The sequence below is a fragment of the Salvia miltiorrhiza genome, chromosome 1, assembly GCF_028751815.1.
Source record: "Salvia miltiorrhiza cultivar Shanhuang (shh) chromosome 1, IMPLAD_Smil_shh, whole genome shotgun sequence".
Lineage (NCBI taxonomy): Eukaryota > Viridiplantae > Streptophyta > Magnoliopsida > Lamiales > Lamiaceae > Salvia > Salvia miltiorrhiza.
The window spans coordinates 53,442,662-53,456,329 of NC_080387.1; the positions used below are offsets into that span (position 1 = coordinate 53,442,662).

At 36.0% G+C, this 13,668-nt stretch overlaps 3 protein-coding genes across 3 annotated transcripts in view; all 3 read left to right on the plus strand.

Annotated features, from left to right (window-relative positions):
• The window catches only part of LOC130992384 (T-complex protein 1 subunit beta-like), a 629,300-nt gene that overhangs the window by 407,306 nt on the left and 208,326 nt on the right, over positions 1 to 13,668 (plus strand). The gene's annotated exons all lie outside the window — the stretch shown is intronic.
• Positions 7,000 to 9,183, plus strand: LOC130993013 (ethylene-responsive transcription factor ERF110-like). The gene is made up of 2 exons (XM_057917737.1): positions 7,000 to 7,718; positions 8,509 to 9,183. Exons 1-2 carry the CDS (start codon positions 7,394 to 7,396, stop codon positions 9,120 to 9,122), a joined length of 939 nt encoding a protein of 312 aa, XP_057773720.1. The 5' UTR covers positions 7,000 to 7,393; the 3' UTR covers positions 9,123 to 9,183.
• Positions 11,446 to 13,523, plus strand: LOC130992871 (cellulose synthase A catalytic subunit 2 [UDP-forming]-like). Its single transcript, XM_057917632.1, has 4 exons — positions 11,446 to 11,604; positions 11,746 to 11,942; positions 12,012 to 12,362; positions 12,455 to 13,523. Exons 2-4 carry the CDS (start codon positions 11,772 to 11,774, stop codon positions 13,034 to 13,036), a joined length of 1,104 nt encoding a protein of 367 aa, XP_057773615.1. The 5' UTR covers positions 11,446 to 11,604; positions 11,746 to 11,771; the 3' UTR covers positions 13,037 to 13,523.

Sequence of the window (13,668 nt, forward strand, 5' to 3'; positions counted from 1 at the left end):
GGATGTGAAAACTGCGTTCTTGTATGGCGAGTTGGAAGATGAAATATATATGAAGCAACCTGTAGGGTTTGTAGTACCTGGGCAAGAGCACAAAGTATGCAAACTTCAAAGGTCTTTATATGGGTTGAAGCAAGCACCGCTTCAATGGCATTTAAAATTTGACAGTGTAATGTTGTCAAATGGATTCAGAATCAATGAGTGCGATAAATGTGTCTACATTAAGAATTCTAATAACGGATATGTTATTGTTTGTCTTTATGTAGATGACATGCTCATCATGGGAAGTAATTCCCGAGTGATTCAAGAAACCAAAGGCATGCTAAGTAAAAATTTTAGCATGAAAGATATGGGCTTAGCTGATGTTATCATTGGAATTAAAATTCTAAGAAGACCTGATGGTATTACTTTAACACAATCTCACTACGTTGAGAAAGTGTTAAAGAAATTCAACGCTTTTGACAAGCCAATAGCTAAGACACCATGGGAACCTAGTGTGCATTTGAGTGTACACAAGGGAGAACCTGTTGACGCGATAGAATATGCGAAGATTATTGGGAGCTTGTTGTATCTAACAAATTGCACTCGTCCCGATATAGCATGCTCGGTCAACAAGTTGGGCAGCTTTACAGCTAACCCTAGTAATGAACATTGGAAAGCTCTTGAAAGGGTTTTGAGATATTTGAAATATACTCAAAACTATGCGATTCATTATACTAGGGAACCCTCTGTACTTGAAGGGTACTGTGATGCAAATTGGATATCTGATGCCAAAGACTCGTTTTCAACGAGCGGTTATGTATTCACTGTGTGGGGTGGTGCTGTGTCTTGGAAATCCAAGAAGCAAACATGTATTGCTAGATCGACCATGGAATCAGAATTCATAGCTTTGGATAAAGCTGGTGAAGAAGCCGAGTGGCTTAAAAATTTCCTCGAGGATATTCCATGTTGGTCGAAACCTGTGTCGTCCGTAATAATTCATTGTGATAGTCAAGCTGCTATCGGACGAGCACAAAACCATTTGTATAACGGTAAGTCGAGACATATTCGTCGACGTCATAATACCGTGAGACATCTGATCACTAGTGGAGTTATCACAATTGATTATATAAGATCAATTGATAACATAGCGGATCCTTTGACAAAAAGTATCCATCGAGATCAGATGTATAAACTGTTAGGGGGAATGGGTTTGAAGTCCACAAATTAAGGATAATCATAGTGGCAACCCAACCATGATGACTGGAGGATCCCAAGAACTTGGTTCAATGGGACAACTAAGCTATGAAAATCCGTGTGTTGAACACTCGAATTGCCTATTCCTTGTAGAACAGTGAGTGTTCGGAAACCTGCATGTGGTGAGGTTAAGTCTTTGACTTTTAATGACTCTAGAACTCCTCGAAGAGGACAAGTATAGCAGGATACTTGAGTTAAGAGTCACCTATGTAAGTGTGAAGTGGGGCCGCTTCGATTGAAACACTTATGAATCCAAAGGGGTGTTCCAAGGCCTGTAATGGACACAAACGTGAGAACGAATAAGGATTGAAACAATATTGTGTCAATATTGTTGACTCAGTATACACCAAGGAGGACTAGTTCAAGGAACACAATCCACTAGGCCGCCGGTATACTCGATAATATTGACTATGGCAGGTTCAAAGCCACAAGCTACCTTTCCAAATGCAATGTTGTATCTTAAGAGGACTGAGCTAAGTGTTTGCATACTTTCGCATACTGATTTCTCACTCATGTGGGGGATTGTTGGAAATATGGTTTTAAGCCATATCTGAAAATTATTATTTAATTAAATATTTATTATTTAATTAAAATAATTATTGGATGTTAATCTACATCTCGAGTAGATCAACGTGATATACTTGAAGTCTCAAAACCGATTTCCGATGAGTGAGATATTGTATGTCAAAGTTTGAATGTTGAAGAGGGAAAATAACATTTGTTATGCTATCCCACATTGGAAAACATAGAGATGTTTTTCATGTATAAGAATAGCAAAGCACATGGAGTTGATAAATTGACTTGTGGGCTTGCTAGTGGGCTTGATCTAAGTACTAGCCTCGCGCGCACACACACGCGCGCCGCCGCCGCCGACGACGATCGATCGGCCGGACGGGCGGGTCGGGTACGGGCCGCGGCCAAGGACTTGGATCTTGGCAATTGGTGCTTTGGGGTGGTGTTTGGGGCCCAAACTATTTTTTGGACCAACTCCATTGGGCTTTTATTTTTTGGCCCAACAGGATTTTAATTTTGGCCCAACTAAATTGTTTCTTGGCCCAACCCACAGCAACACATCAGCAGCAGCAGAAGGAGCAGTAGCAGAAGCACGCCAGCTTCGACTTCTGCATGGCGTCTTCATTTTTGCAACTGAGTTTCTTCAATGACTGCGCCCACCGGCCATTTCTTCAACCTTTTCTGCTTCCAGTCGTCATAGTAGAATTCAATGTATTGAATTCATACTTACCACATGTCTATAAATAGACCTCTGGAGAGCTTGCAGTGATACACGAATAAATACTGCATTCTGCCATTTCTACACACACACTCTCTGCACAACACTTGTGCTCAGTTCTTGATCCTATTCAGTTCGCCGGAGCTCGTCGGATTGTGGTGCTACATCCGACGAGACGAAGTCGTTTTACCTTTGGGGAAGATACGCCTAAACCGAAGAGCACTACCGGGGCGATAATCTTCTTGCGGGAAGAGATTTATCTCGACTCGACTTAGTCTATACGTATAATTTATTTATACAGTATATTTCACTTGTACAAAATTATTTGAGTTGTAATTTCTCAAATTATTTTCTTTGTAATATTTTCAATTATTTTGAGTTGTAATATCTCAAAATATTTATTTTGTAATATCTCGATCGTGTACCCGGTTCTAACATTAATATTACGTGTCGTCATAGCATGCCACTTTAGAAAAAAATATAAACATTAATTTATTGTTGGAATTCCATATGCGACACGCGTGCGTGTAAATTGTTATAAGAGATGCCAAAAAAGAAAAGAAAATGAGAGAAAAAGAGGTAGAACGAAAAAATAAAAGCAAGAACAATTAATTAAGTTATACTTTTCCCATGATATTGGATTTTAGAGTAATTTTTGACGACCACGTGTGATTTAATTTAGACAAACTCGTTATAATGGCCCTTTGACTGTTGAATGTCCCTTTTAGCTTTTTGATATTTGTTGTTATATGTGAAATAGTTTACTTAAGTGTGATGCTTGCTTTTTATTGTATTCGTGACACAATGTAGCACGAGGATGGAATACCAAATTCAATTTACTTGACCTTTGTTTTACAAACGACGGATTTTGCACTCACATTTTACTTTCATTAATTCTTTACCTATGGATCGATTTTACTTTCATTTCATAATAGCCAAGACTACATTATGGACTATAACTTATATTTAATGAAGTATATATGAATTGCCACCAATGTTAGATACAATCCGAAATAAATTAGTGCCATAATAAAATGCAAGATAGAATAAAATTTAATATACGTACCATGAGTTTCCACTATTGACTACTACAATTCACAATTAATGCATGCCACAATTTGTGACCAATTAAATAATGTCTGGTCTTTAGTTTCGTCATCATATGAACTACATTAGTTTCGTCATCACAATTAAGACCAAAGAATTTTTTAAATTAAGTGTGATAATTAATGTCTGATCTTTAGTTTCGTCATCATATATGAACTACACCAAACAAATCAAATTCACAAATAGTACGATTAAGGGGACTTGGGGCATATCGAAGATAATTCAAGATATGTTACACAATGATTCATGACCAGATCTTCCAAGTGGCCGAGAAAGAAACATTTATGGGAGGAATGGAACAATTTTTAAAAGATCATCGTTGAACACATCGATAACACGTACATGACGTTGTTTCATAAATTTGAAACACATATTTAATTATAAACGATAATATTTTGATATGTTTGAGCACTGTATCGTTTTTCTATCATATTCGATTTGGCCACGTTGGAATTTTCAATTGCCAACTTAACTTCATTTTTGGGAAAATTTGAAATCTTGTACGAAATGAGAAAAATTAAAAGGTCATGATTTTCTATTAAAAAAAAGTCGTGTGCATTTTTTTAAAAGCTCCAAAGTTTTGTGTATTTAATTGCTAATATATATATATATATATATATATATATATATATATCTCTTTATTTTAATATTTTTTTTATAATTTTAAGATAGTTTATATATGTTATTATAGTCATCATTAGTTCATGAGAGTTTTTTTTAAATGACCATAATTTAGAATATAAATATTCTTTTTTAATTGCGTAGAATCAAATGCAGATTATTCTAAAAATAAAAGCTTTTAATACTCCCTCCGTCTCACTGTATCTGAGACTCTTTCTATTTAAGATGTCTCACTACTCTTTCATTTTTTGATAAAAATTTTACCCTTTAAATATATTCTCATTTTTCACCTACAAATAAAATAGTATATTTTTCTTAATTTTGGTGTTAAAAAAAATCTCACATATAGAGAGACGAATGGAGTAGTTATATTCATCAAGTACTCGTAAAGGGAAGAAAAAGTATTTTTATCAAAAGGTTGTGTCCACCGTCTTCCGACATCGACGTATATTTAATTCTACTAGATTGATTGATTGAATGTAGTAATAAAATATGATTTCGAATTAAAATGTTGAGTCAGAATACAAAAAAGATCTTATAGGAAGCTTCCTATTACCCACGTGTGCGTTGATCCAAGCTGACTCCCACACGGATAGGTATGACTGTTGACATTTGTTATCCAAAATCCGAATCTCGTCCTTATCGTTTTTTTTTTTGAGGTTATTATATAGATCATCTTAATCGAGACAAATATCATTTAATAATTTATTACATGGTTATAAAATACTATAGGACACAAATTCGAACTGAAATTCGTATAGTTTAAACTTTTAATTATATAGTATTCCTCTGCTTGACTCGGTCATGAAGTAGGTGACTTACATTTGAAGAATATGATGTAAATCTTTTATAGAGGGAAAAATGCCAAAGTACAAACAAGTGTAACAATTACACAAATTGCATTTTAGTTAACCAAATTCGTGAATGCGACTTCAAATTCGTATAATCTAGTGATATATATTAAAGGGTTAATTGCCGCAAAAACCACAATTTTTTTCGATTTTTGATTTTTTCCCATGATAAAAAAAATCTGAGCAGAAATCAATGAATTAGAAAATTAATTGCAATTTTTTCCCGCGTCCATTTTTTCCTCAAATTGAATTCGAGGTGGCAATCGGATTTCCAGCGTGTCATCGCCGGAAATTGAACGAGACGACGCCGTTTTAATTATAATTAAACGACGCCTTTTTAGGTTGAATTTAAGTTAATACAGTACATCGATCAAGCTTCATAAATTAATTTAGTGACAATTTTAATTTGCTAGTAATTTTTGGCGTCATATAGTCCAATTGACACATTCGAATTTTATGCATGATATTTTCACCTGTATCACTTGAATATTACATGTACAATACACATCATAAAATGATATCGTTATATGTGTATTTTTATTAAAAATATAAAAAATGAGTAGAAAATAAAGAATTGATAACAAGGAATATCTCAAATTTCTACATCAATACATTCTTACTTTAGGAAATATCACGCATGTGTAAAATCCCACTGCCAAGTGCCAACTAAACTTTTCAATGCCAAAAATCAACCAACGAACTAAAAGTGTTACTAACTCAATTTATAAGGCTTGAAGATATTATTTAAAAGTGTTACTAACTCAATTACTAGCAAACTAAGCAATCATCTAGACCTTAGTTTTTATTCGTGTATCATTAAAAATGGCCTGCATTTTATTTTGAATTGTCCTATTATAAATAGTATATTTTCATAAATGAGTAAAATTTAATTAATTCTTAAAAAAATTTAAGTTATACCACTTTTAATCAATTTACACATTCTCTTTAATTTACGTGTTCAAAAATTTTGTGTCACTTATAATGGGACGAAGATAATATTTTTCATTTTAAGAATGAGCGATAATGATTACTCATTATTTATGTTTCGTAACTCAAACTTCAATTTAATAATTGAAAGAAAAACATTTTACTAATTAAAACCATATTTCATTTTCCATCTACATATGAATAGAACAACTTTATATTAATTACTCTCTCCGTTCCTCAAACATCTTGCTCTCTTTTTATTTTGGTCCATCTCTCAAACATCTTCTTAACCTACTTTTCGAAATAATTCCACTCACTATTATCCTTACAATCTTCATTTTTTGTGAGACTCATTCTCCACTCATCACATACACAATTAACTTTTATTAAAACCCGTGCCACCCTATCTTAGGAATATGTTTGAGGGACAGAGAGAGTATTATTATAATTATTGCATTTTCATTGTTTCCTCTTATTAGTCATGCCATAATAACAGAGTAAATTCAAAGTTTATTTAGCCTAATGAAGTACTCCACCATCCATCCTAATTTAAAAGGTCATATTTCATTATTTGGACGTCTTAATTTAATACTAGGTCATTTCTCAAGATGAAAAGTTAATACATAACAAATAATCTTACATAACTCATTATTTACATCATATGCATATCATCGTGATCCACACATAATTACCTCTCTTCTTATTTAAAAAAGAATATCTTTGTTTATTTCTTCTAATTTTTTTATAAATACCTTAAATTAAAAAAATTACTCTTTCTTATGTTTTATTATAAACTATTCATGTTTTAACATTCGTGTCCAGTCCTTGTGGCCTATTAAATTGAAAGAAAGGAATAGTAAATTAAGAGATAAAACTAAAATTCTTACAAATATTTAGAATAAAGGAAAGAGTTCAATTCTAACATGATTTCTCTTCTCTCGATTTGACATATACTTGTAAGGTTGGATAGATGTGGGTCTTTTCGTTTCAATTAAAGGGTGTGAACTTGTATAGATTCGAAGTCGTCTACAAGCCTCATATTTCTTTTTCCTTCTAATTTCTATCGACATAAAATAATTAAATCAAATAAATAAAATATTTTCTGCCATGTATGCAGTTCCAATTTGAGCACATTTAATTTAAAAACTACTGTTCCTAAAACGGCTGTAGCTATTCTCTGAATCTCTGCATCCAGTCTATTTTCCTTCTTATATAGTCCCATTTTTTATGATTCTTTCTCTACCGAAGATAAATAAATTCTCACTATATAAAACCCAAAAAGGAATCCAAAAAATCAAAATAAATTAAATTAGAGAAAACACCCCACTTATCAAAGGTGGCGAACGGACGCGACTACGGCGATCACGCCAGATTTCCGGCTACGTGGAGCAGAGAAACCGCCACCTCCGCCGCCGCGAGTCCGATGTCATACTTCCACATGCAACAGCCACAACAATCGGATTACCTGCTTTCAGCTGTGGTGGCGGCGCCGCCGTCTGAGATGTCGGCTATGGTGACAGCGCTGACCCACGTGGTGTCTAGTCAGCCGCAAAACGGCGGCGGAATCTCGTCGTCTTATGGTGGTGGCGGCGGTGGGGATTTTGTCCAAGCCTCCATTAATTCTCCTTCCTCTGCTTACTCGTCTTCGAGTTCCGCCTCGGCTAGCGGCCGGAAAAGGAGGCACGATCGAGAGGATTGCGCGGCGGAGTTTTCTGAGAAGTTTTATTCGTTTAGAGCTGCTAAATCAGGTTTGCAATTTTATTGGTTTATGTTTTTTTTTTCTTGTTCTTTTTGGAGTTATGATGAACTTTTTTTTAGCATGCAGCTGCTCTGTTTCCCAGTTATCTATTGTCCTTTTTTTTTTTTTTTGAATCTCGGATTCTTTTTTTCATTTACAGTATTTGATTGCTTAGATTTTTTGAATATGTTATTATATGAACATAAATTTTGTTTTTTAATTTACCCATTAATTTAAATAAGAAAAATAGTAAGTATTTTTGCATGTTTATGAAACAGTGTTCTAGCTAGAATTTTCTTGTTCTCTTATAGTCTTATTATTCTTTTGTTTATATAATTCACACAATTACAGAGGCCTTGAAATTCGATACATGGTTCCCATTTTATTGTATTTTTGTTGAAAACGTTTGATTTTATGGTCTTTTTATATTTAAGTTTACTTACGTACGTAGCGTAGGTCATGATGAATATTTATGATCAGCTAGCAAATTAATTTTAGTATATATGATAGGATATACCAAACTCAGATAAATGATGATGAAGTACAAATGTAGTAAAAGACGAGATTTCATTTCATATGGGATATATTATAAAATTTGATTTCTGGTATTTTTCAGTAAGTCGAGTCATAAATGATGGCGAAATAAAATATGTACGTAAAACATGAGAATTTCATGTTGAATTAATATAGCATATCTGTCATTTGTTTTGATAATGGACAAAAGAAAATATTGTCGTCGAATTTAGAATGTTCAAATCAAATCCAATTGCAAAAACTTAATACAAATATTATTTCTCCAGAGCCAGCGGCAGCCGCCGCGGAACAAACGCCACCACCGGAGTCCTCCTCCTCCACTGCCTCCTACCCAGAAACCGGAGAAAGACGGCGGCGATACAGAGGCGTCCGCCAACGACCGTGGGGAAAATGGGCGGCCGAGATACGAGACCCACAGAAAGCCGCCAGAGTGTGGCTCGGCACCTTCAACACGGCGGAGGACGCCGCCCGAGCATACGACGAGGCGGCGCTGCGCTTCCGAGGCAGCCGAGCCAAACTCAACTTCCCGGAAAACGTCCGCATCCTGCCGCCGCCTCAGCCTTCCCAATATTCCACACAATTCACCATCTCCGCTCCTCCGCCGCCCCCCACCGCCGCCGCGCCACAGCAGTCGTTTTTTCAAACTGCCGGTAGTGACTACTTGGAATACTCGGAGCTGCTCGGGAGCAGGGGCGATCTGCAATTAGGGCATCCGCCGGCGACGCTGTTTGAGAATATGTTGTATGCTTCGTCATTGGCTGGTTTGTATTCACATTATTCTTCTTCTGTTTCTTCGTATCAAGAAGAAGGCGTCAGCGGCAGTAGAAGTTTTCCGGCACCGCCGTGGAATTCGGGGTTCTATCCTCCTTCCTACTCATAATGTGTATTTCAATTCCTTTTTTTTTCCCCTTAATAATATTCTTTTTTCTTGGTCATAAAAAGGAATATACATGTTTAATTTTTGTAATTTCCGTTCACTCAATTTTTCATTTCCTTTCATCCTTAACGTACGCATTAATTTAAGAGGCAAAATATAAAGCAATCTTTAGATTAATTAAATATGAACAGTAACCACTAGTTCAAATTATAAAGCATATAGTACTATGTAGTTCTTATCAAAATGTTCATTTTAATTTAAAATTCGAAAACGATTAAAAGTTTTTGTTTATGTGAAAATTAAAGATTCACGTGAATCAAACCATTTTTTGGTAATACTAAAAAAAACAAAAAAAAATGGTTTTTGCTGATAGTATATATATGTATAGAGAGGTATGATCTAGTGAGATTGTTATTTTTCGTGAGATGTGAGACTAATGAATAAGTCAGTTAAATCAATACCAACAAATCAATCTAAGATCTCACTACAAACAGGAGATCTTATTAGAACGCTCACCTATATATATTTGAATAACTAACCAATATATAATTATACTACTCCATTTTTTAAATAATAAGAAGTTGCAAAAGGAATTGAATTTTAATTTAATTAATTAACTAACCAATATAATTATGCTATTCCCTCCTTTTCTTAAAAACATTCAATTTTGGCTATTTTGGACCGTCTCATAAAAATATGTATTTTTTATTTTTACATTACCTCACCATAATCCATTTATCTTTTATCCTTATTTTTCATGATAAAGTGATATCAATTTTCCACTCATAATATAATTTTAAAATCCGTGCCACACACCCTCGTATGTCTTTTTAAGAGACGGAGGTAGTATAATATGAATGTTGTTGGAGTTAATTTTTACTCTATAATAAACTCACGTTTATGCATTGTTTTAGATGGAGTTGTTTTGCCTTTCTCCACATTTTGTGTAGGTGTTTTGACCGAGCCATTGTCTGGAAGAGAGGGAGCTAAAGAAAGAGATAAAGATGAGAGAGAAGAGGTGGTTAAACAGTTCCTAAAACTAAGGGAGAAGTGGTCTTTGTAGACTAACCTCAACAGACTATACCACCACTCTCTCCTATACCTATCCACGACTTTCAAGCCTTGGAGAGCAAGTTGGTGATGCCTATAAATGCCAAGGAAGAGTTCCCAGTCAGAACTAGAGCTTACAGATAGAAATCAAGCCATGTAGGACGATTGTGTACGAGTGTGATTCCGTATGTTGGGATAACATCAGAGTCAACACTCGTTGTTTTATTTTGTAAGGTTTCGAAGTATTACTCTTGAACCGAGTTTTATTTTTTAGTGAGAGTGTCATGTGTTAAATACCTAGAGTCTTGTAAAGGTATTGAACGTGAGTTGTTCATTATCGATTTAGTCATTTTGCCATGAGGCGTCTTCAAGTTATACTTTATAACTTGAAGAATTTTTGTATCTCCTTGTGTCTTCCCATCCATTTTTATTTATTTCCGCTGCAATTTTTCTCTATGTGGTTGTGCGTATTGTTCCAACATTCAGCACAACATTTTGATCCAGACGAAGCAACACTTTCAAATGTAATATTTATTTTGACAAGTAATACTGTATAACATTAATTAAATATACCTTTGAATTACCCGAAATTCGATATGTTATCGTTTTTACTAGCCAATTTTGAACTTTGAGAATTTAATTGTGAGAGCTCAAAAACTCCCGCCGACGGTGTTCGACATTCTGCGCAAAGAATTTTTTTGAAAAGTAAACTTGTATTAATCGAGTGAAGTATTAAATTAGTACCAATTATGATTCATGTATTCCTAGGAAAAGGCATTTGTATTTAATTAGTAGAAATTGAAGGGTCATGTAAAACTAGTATCAATAAACATAAAATGTGAGAGAAATAATACGCCCTTATTACCTAGTGCATCCTTTTCTTTTGAAGTTTATTTTAGTATTTCAAAGTTTATTCACCAAAGATGAAGTTGTGAAGTGATGTACCACTACAACGTCTACTACCACCACCTGTTCCATCACCGCCACCGCCACCGCCACCGCCACCGCCGCCGCCACCACCGCCACTACTACTATCACTACAACGACAACAACAAGTAGAACTACGACGCCACCACTACGCCCGAGACGCAAGTTAATAATTAATCTGCCGCCGGAAGTAACAAAATCGCCATCGCGGCTACTACTACTAGCTAGGACGAAGACGGAAGTGTTTTTGAGTTTGTGGGTCATGTTGTGTCCTCATCAAAAACTATAAGTAGCATATCACTTATGTTATAACTATATTTTACTTCATGTTAAATATAAAAAGTGAGTAAAATTCATTTTTTGAGTTTGCCGAAGCTGTGTTGCTGCTGCTTTGGATCGAAAAGGAAGGGCGAGAAAGGGAAGTCAAAGGAGAGTAAGAAAAAGACTAAAAGCAAGGAACTTTCACCTCAGATTCATGCTCTGGAAAATATCGAGGAAGGAATCGAAGGTGAGAAAATAAAAACTTGAAAGAGTTCACCAATACTGAATTTCATATCTAGTTTTAGTAGAGATGAGTAGAGATAATGATAAATTATGTTTTTCATTTCATAATGACGTGCTCATTTCTTCTCCTCTTTTCTGCTGGCAGGAATCGACAGCGAAAAATCATCCCTCATGCCCCAGATCAAGTTTGAGAAGAAATTCGGGCAATCACCTGTTTTTATCGCCTCAACACTTTTAGAAAACGGTGGTGTTCCTCATGGAGCGTCATCTGCATCGCTCTTGAAAGAAGCTATCCATGTCATTAGCTGTGGTTATGAAGATAAAACAGAATGGGGAAAAGAGGTTTGTATACTTATCTGGTACCTTTTCGTTGACTTGAAGCATAAATTCTAACCATTCTATATTCACCAGGTTGGATGGATTTATGGTTCCGTTACGGAGGATATCTTGACTGGGTTTAAGATGCACTGCCACGGCTGGCGATCAGTATACTGCATACCAAAAAGACCCGCATTCAAGGGGTCGGCTCCAATCAATCTTTCGGATCGTCTGCACCAGGTTCTTCGTTGGGCCTTGGGATCGGTGGAAATCCTCTTGAGTAGGCATTGCCCTATTTGGTATGGGTATGGCTGTGGTCTGAAACCGCTCGAGAGATTCTCATACATCAACTCGGTCGTCTATCCATTGACGTCGCTCCCCTTGATTGCTTATTGTACCTTGCCGGCTGTTTGCCTTATAACTGGGAAATTTATTGTCCCACAGGTGTGTTTCAGCGTGTCGAATTTGTTTAAACATTTATGATTCTTATCGGTTTTCCAAATTCCGATGGTAACAGTATCTTTTACCTTCTGCAGATCAGTAAGTATGCCAGTTTAGTTTTCATGGGCCTCTTTATATCCATCGCCGTAACAAGCATACTGGAGATGCAGTGGGGAGGAGTCGGGATCGATGACTTGTGGAGAAATGAGCAGTTTTGGGTGATCGGTGGTTGCTCATCGCACTTCTTCGCCTTACTCCAAGGTCTGCTCAAAGTCTTGGCTGGTGTGAACACAAACTTCACCGTCACCTCGAAAGCAGCCGATGATGGAGAGTTTTCAGACCTCTACCTTTTCAAGTGGACGTCTCTATTGATCCCTCCTCTGACTCTATTGATCCTCAACATCATCGGAGTTGTGGTCGGGGTCTCGAACGCCATAAACAACGGGTACGAGTCGTGGGGGCCTCTATTTGGCCGGCTGTTCTTTGCCATTTGGGTGATTGTCCATCTATACCCTTTCCTCAAAGGTTTCATGGGGAAACAAGACCGGGTCCCCACCATAATCCTTGTGTGGTCTATCCTCCTCGCTTCCATCTTCTCGTTGTTGTGGGTCCGCATCAACCCATTCCTGTCAAGAGGTGGAGTCGTTCTGGAAGTTTGTGGCTTGGATTGTGACTAACACCGAGTGGCTTTCACTTCATGCGTAGAAAAAAGGTTGTGTGGGACGTACAAGACAAGAAAGATCTCAAGTCTCGGAGTAAAGATGATCGACCTCAGTTTATCCCTTGAATCATTTTTGGTAGAAGCAACCGGAAAGGCTACTCTACTCGTCTGTAGATACAAAAAACAAGGTGCGTCCGCGCTCATTTTGTTACATCGTCGTGCAAAGTTTCGTTTATTCTTTGGATTAGTTTGTGCTCTGTGTTCCTACAAGAAAACATGATTTTGTTTCTCATAATTTATATTCCCTTCTTAATAAGGAGGCTTATACAGTTGATTTTTTTTAACCGTTGGAAGGCTCCGAGGATTGCTATTTATCGAACTAAGATTTCTGGTTTTTTTTTATACCTTGATAGATAGATGTGTATGTGATCAATGATATGAACAGAACAATATATTCTTCATTGAGTTTTTAATGTTATTTTTGGAAACAGTTGTTTGCTTCATGTTTGTTTGAGATGTGTTTGCACATGGAAACTTTTCTTGGTTATTACATGAATTCCCAGAAATTGTGTGTGATGGCATTTTAAAGTAAATTCATATATTGATGTAGTGACGAATTTCAGTTGCTACATGAGTTAAGTTCCATAG

Excerpts from the sequence above, each read along its gene's own strand:
- LOC130993013 (XM_057917737.1), top strand. The coding sequence starts at position 7,394 with ATGTCATACTTCCACATGCAACAGCCACAACAATCGGATTACCTGCTT. Across the intron at positions 7,719-8,508 it reads GTTTAGAGCTGCTAAATCAG|AGCCAGCGGCAGCCGCCGCG; the intron begins GTTTGCAATTTT and ends TTATTTCTCCAG.
- LOC130992871 (XM_057917632.1), top strand. The coding sequence starts at position 11,772 with ATGCCCCAGATCAAGTTTGAGAAGAAATTCGGGCAATCACCTGTTTTT. Across the intron at positions 11,943-12,011 it reads AAACAGAATGGGGAAAAGAG|GTTGGATGGATTTATGGTTC; the intron begins GTTTGTATACTT and ends TATATTCACCAG. Across the intron at positions 12,363-12,454 it reads GGAAATTTATTGTCCCACAG|ATCAGTAAGTATGCCAGTTT; the intron begins GTGTGTTTCAGC and ends TACCTTCTGCAG.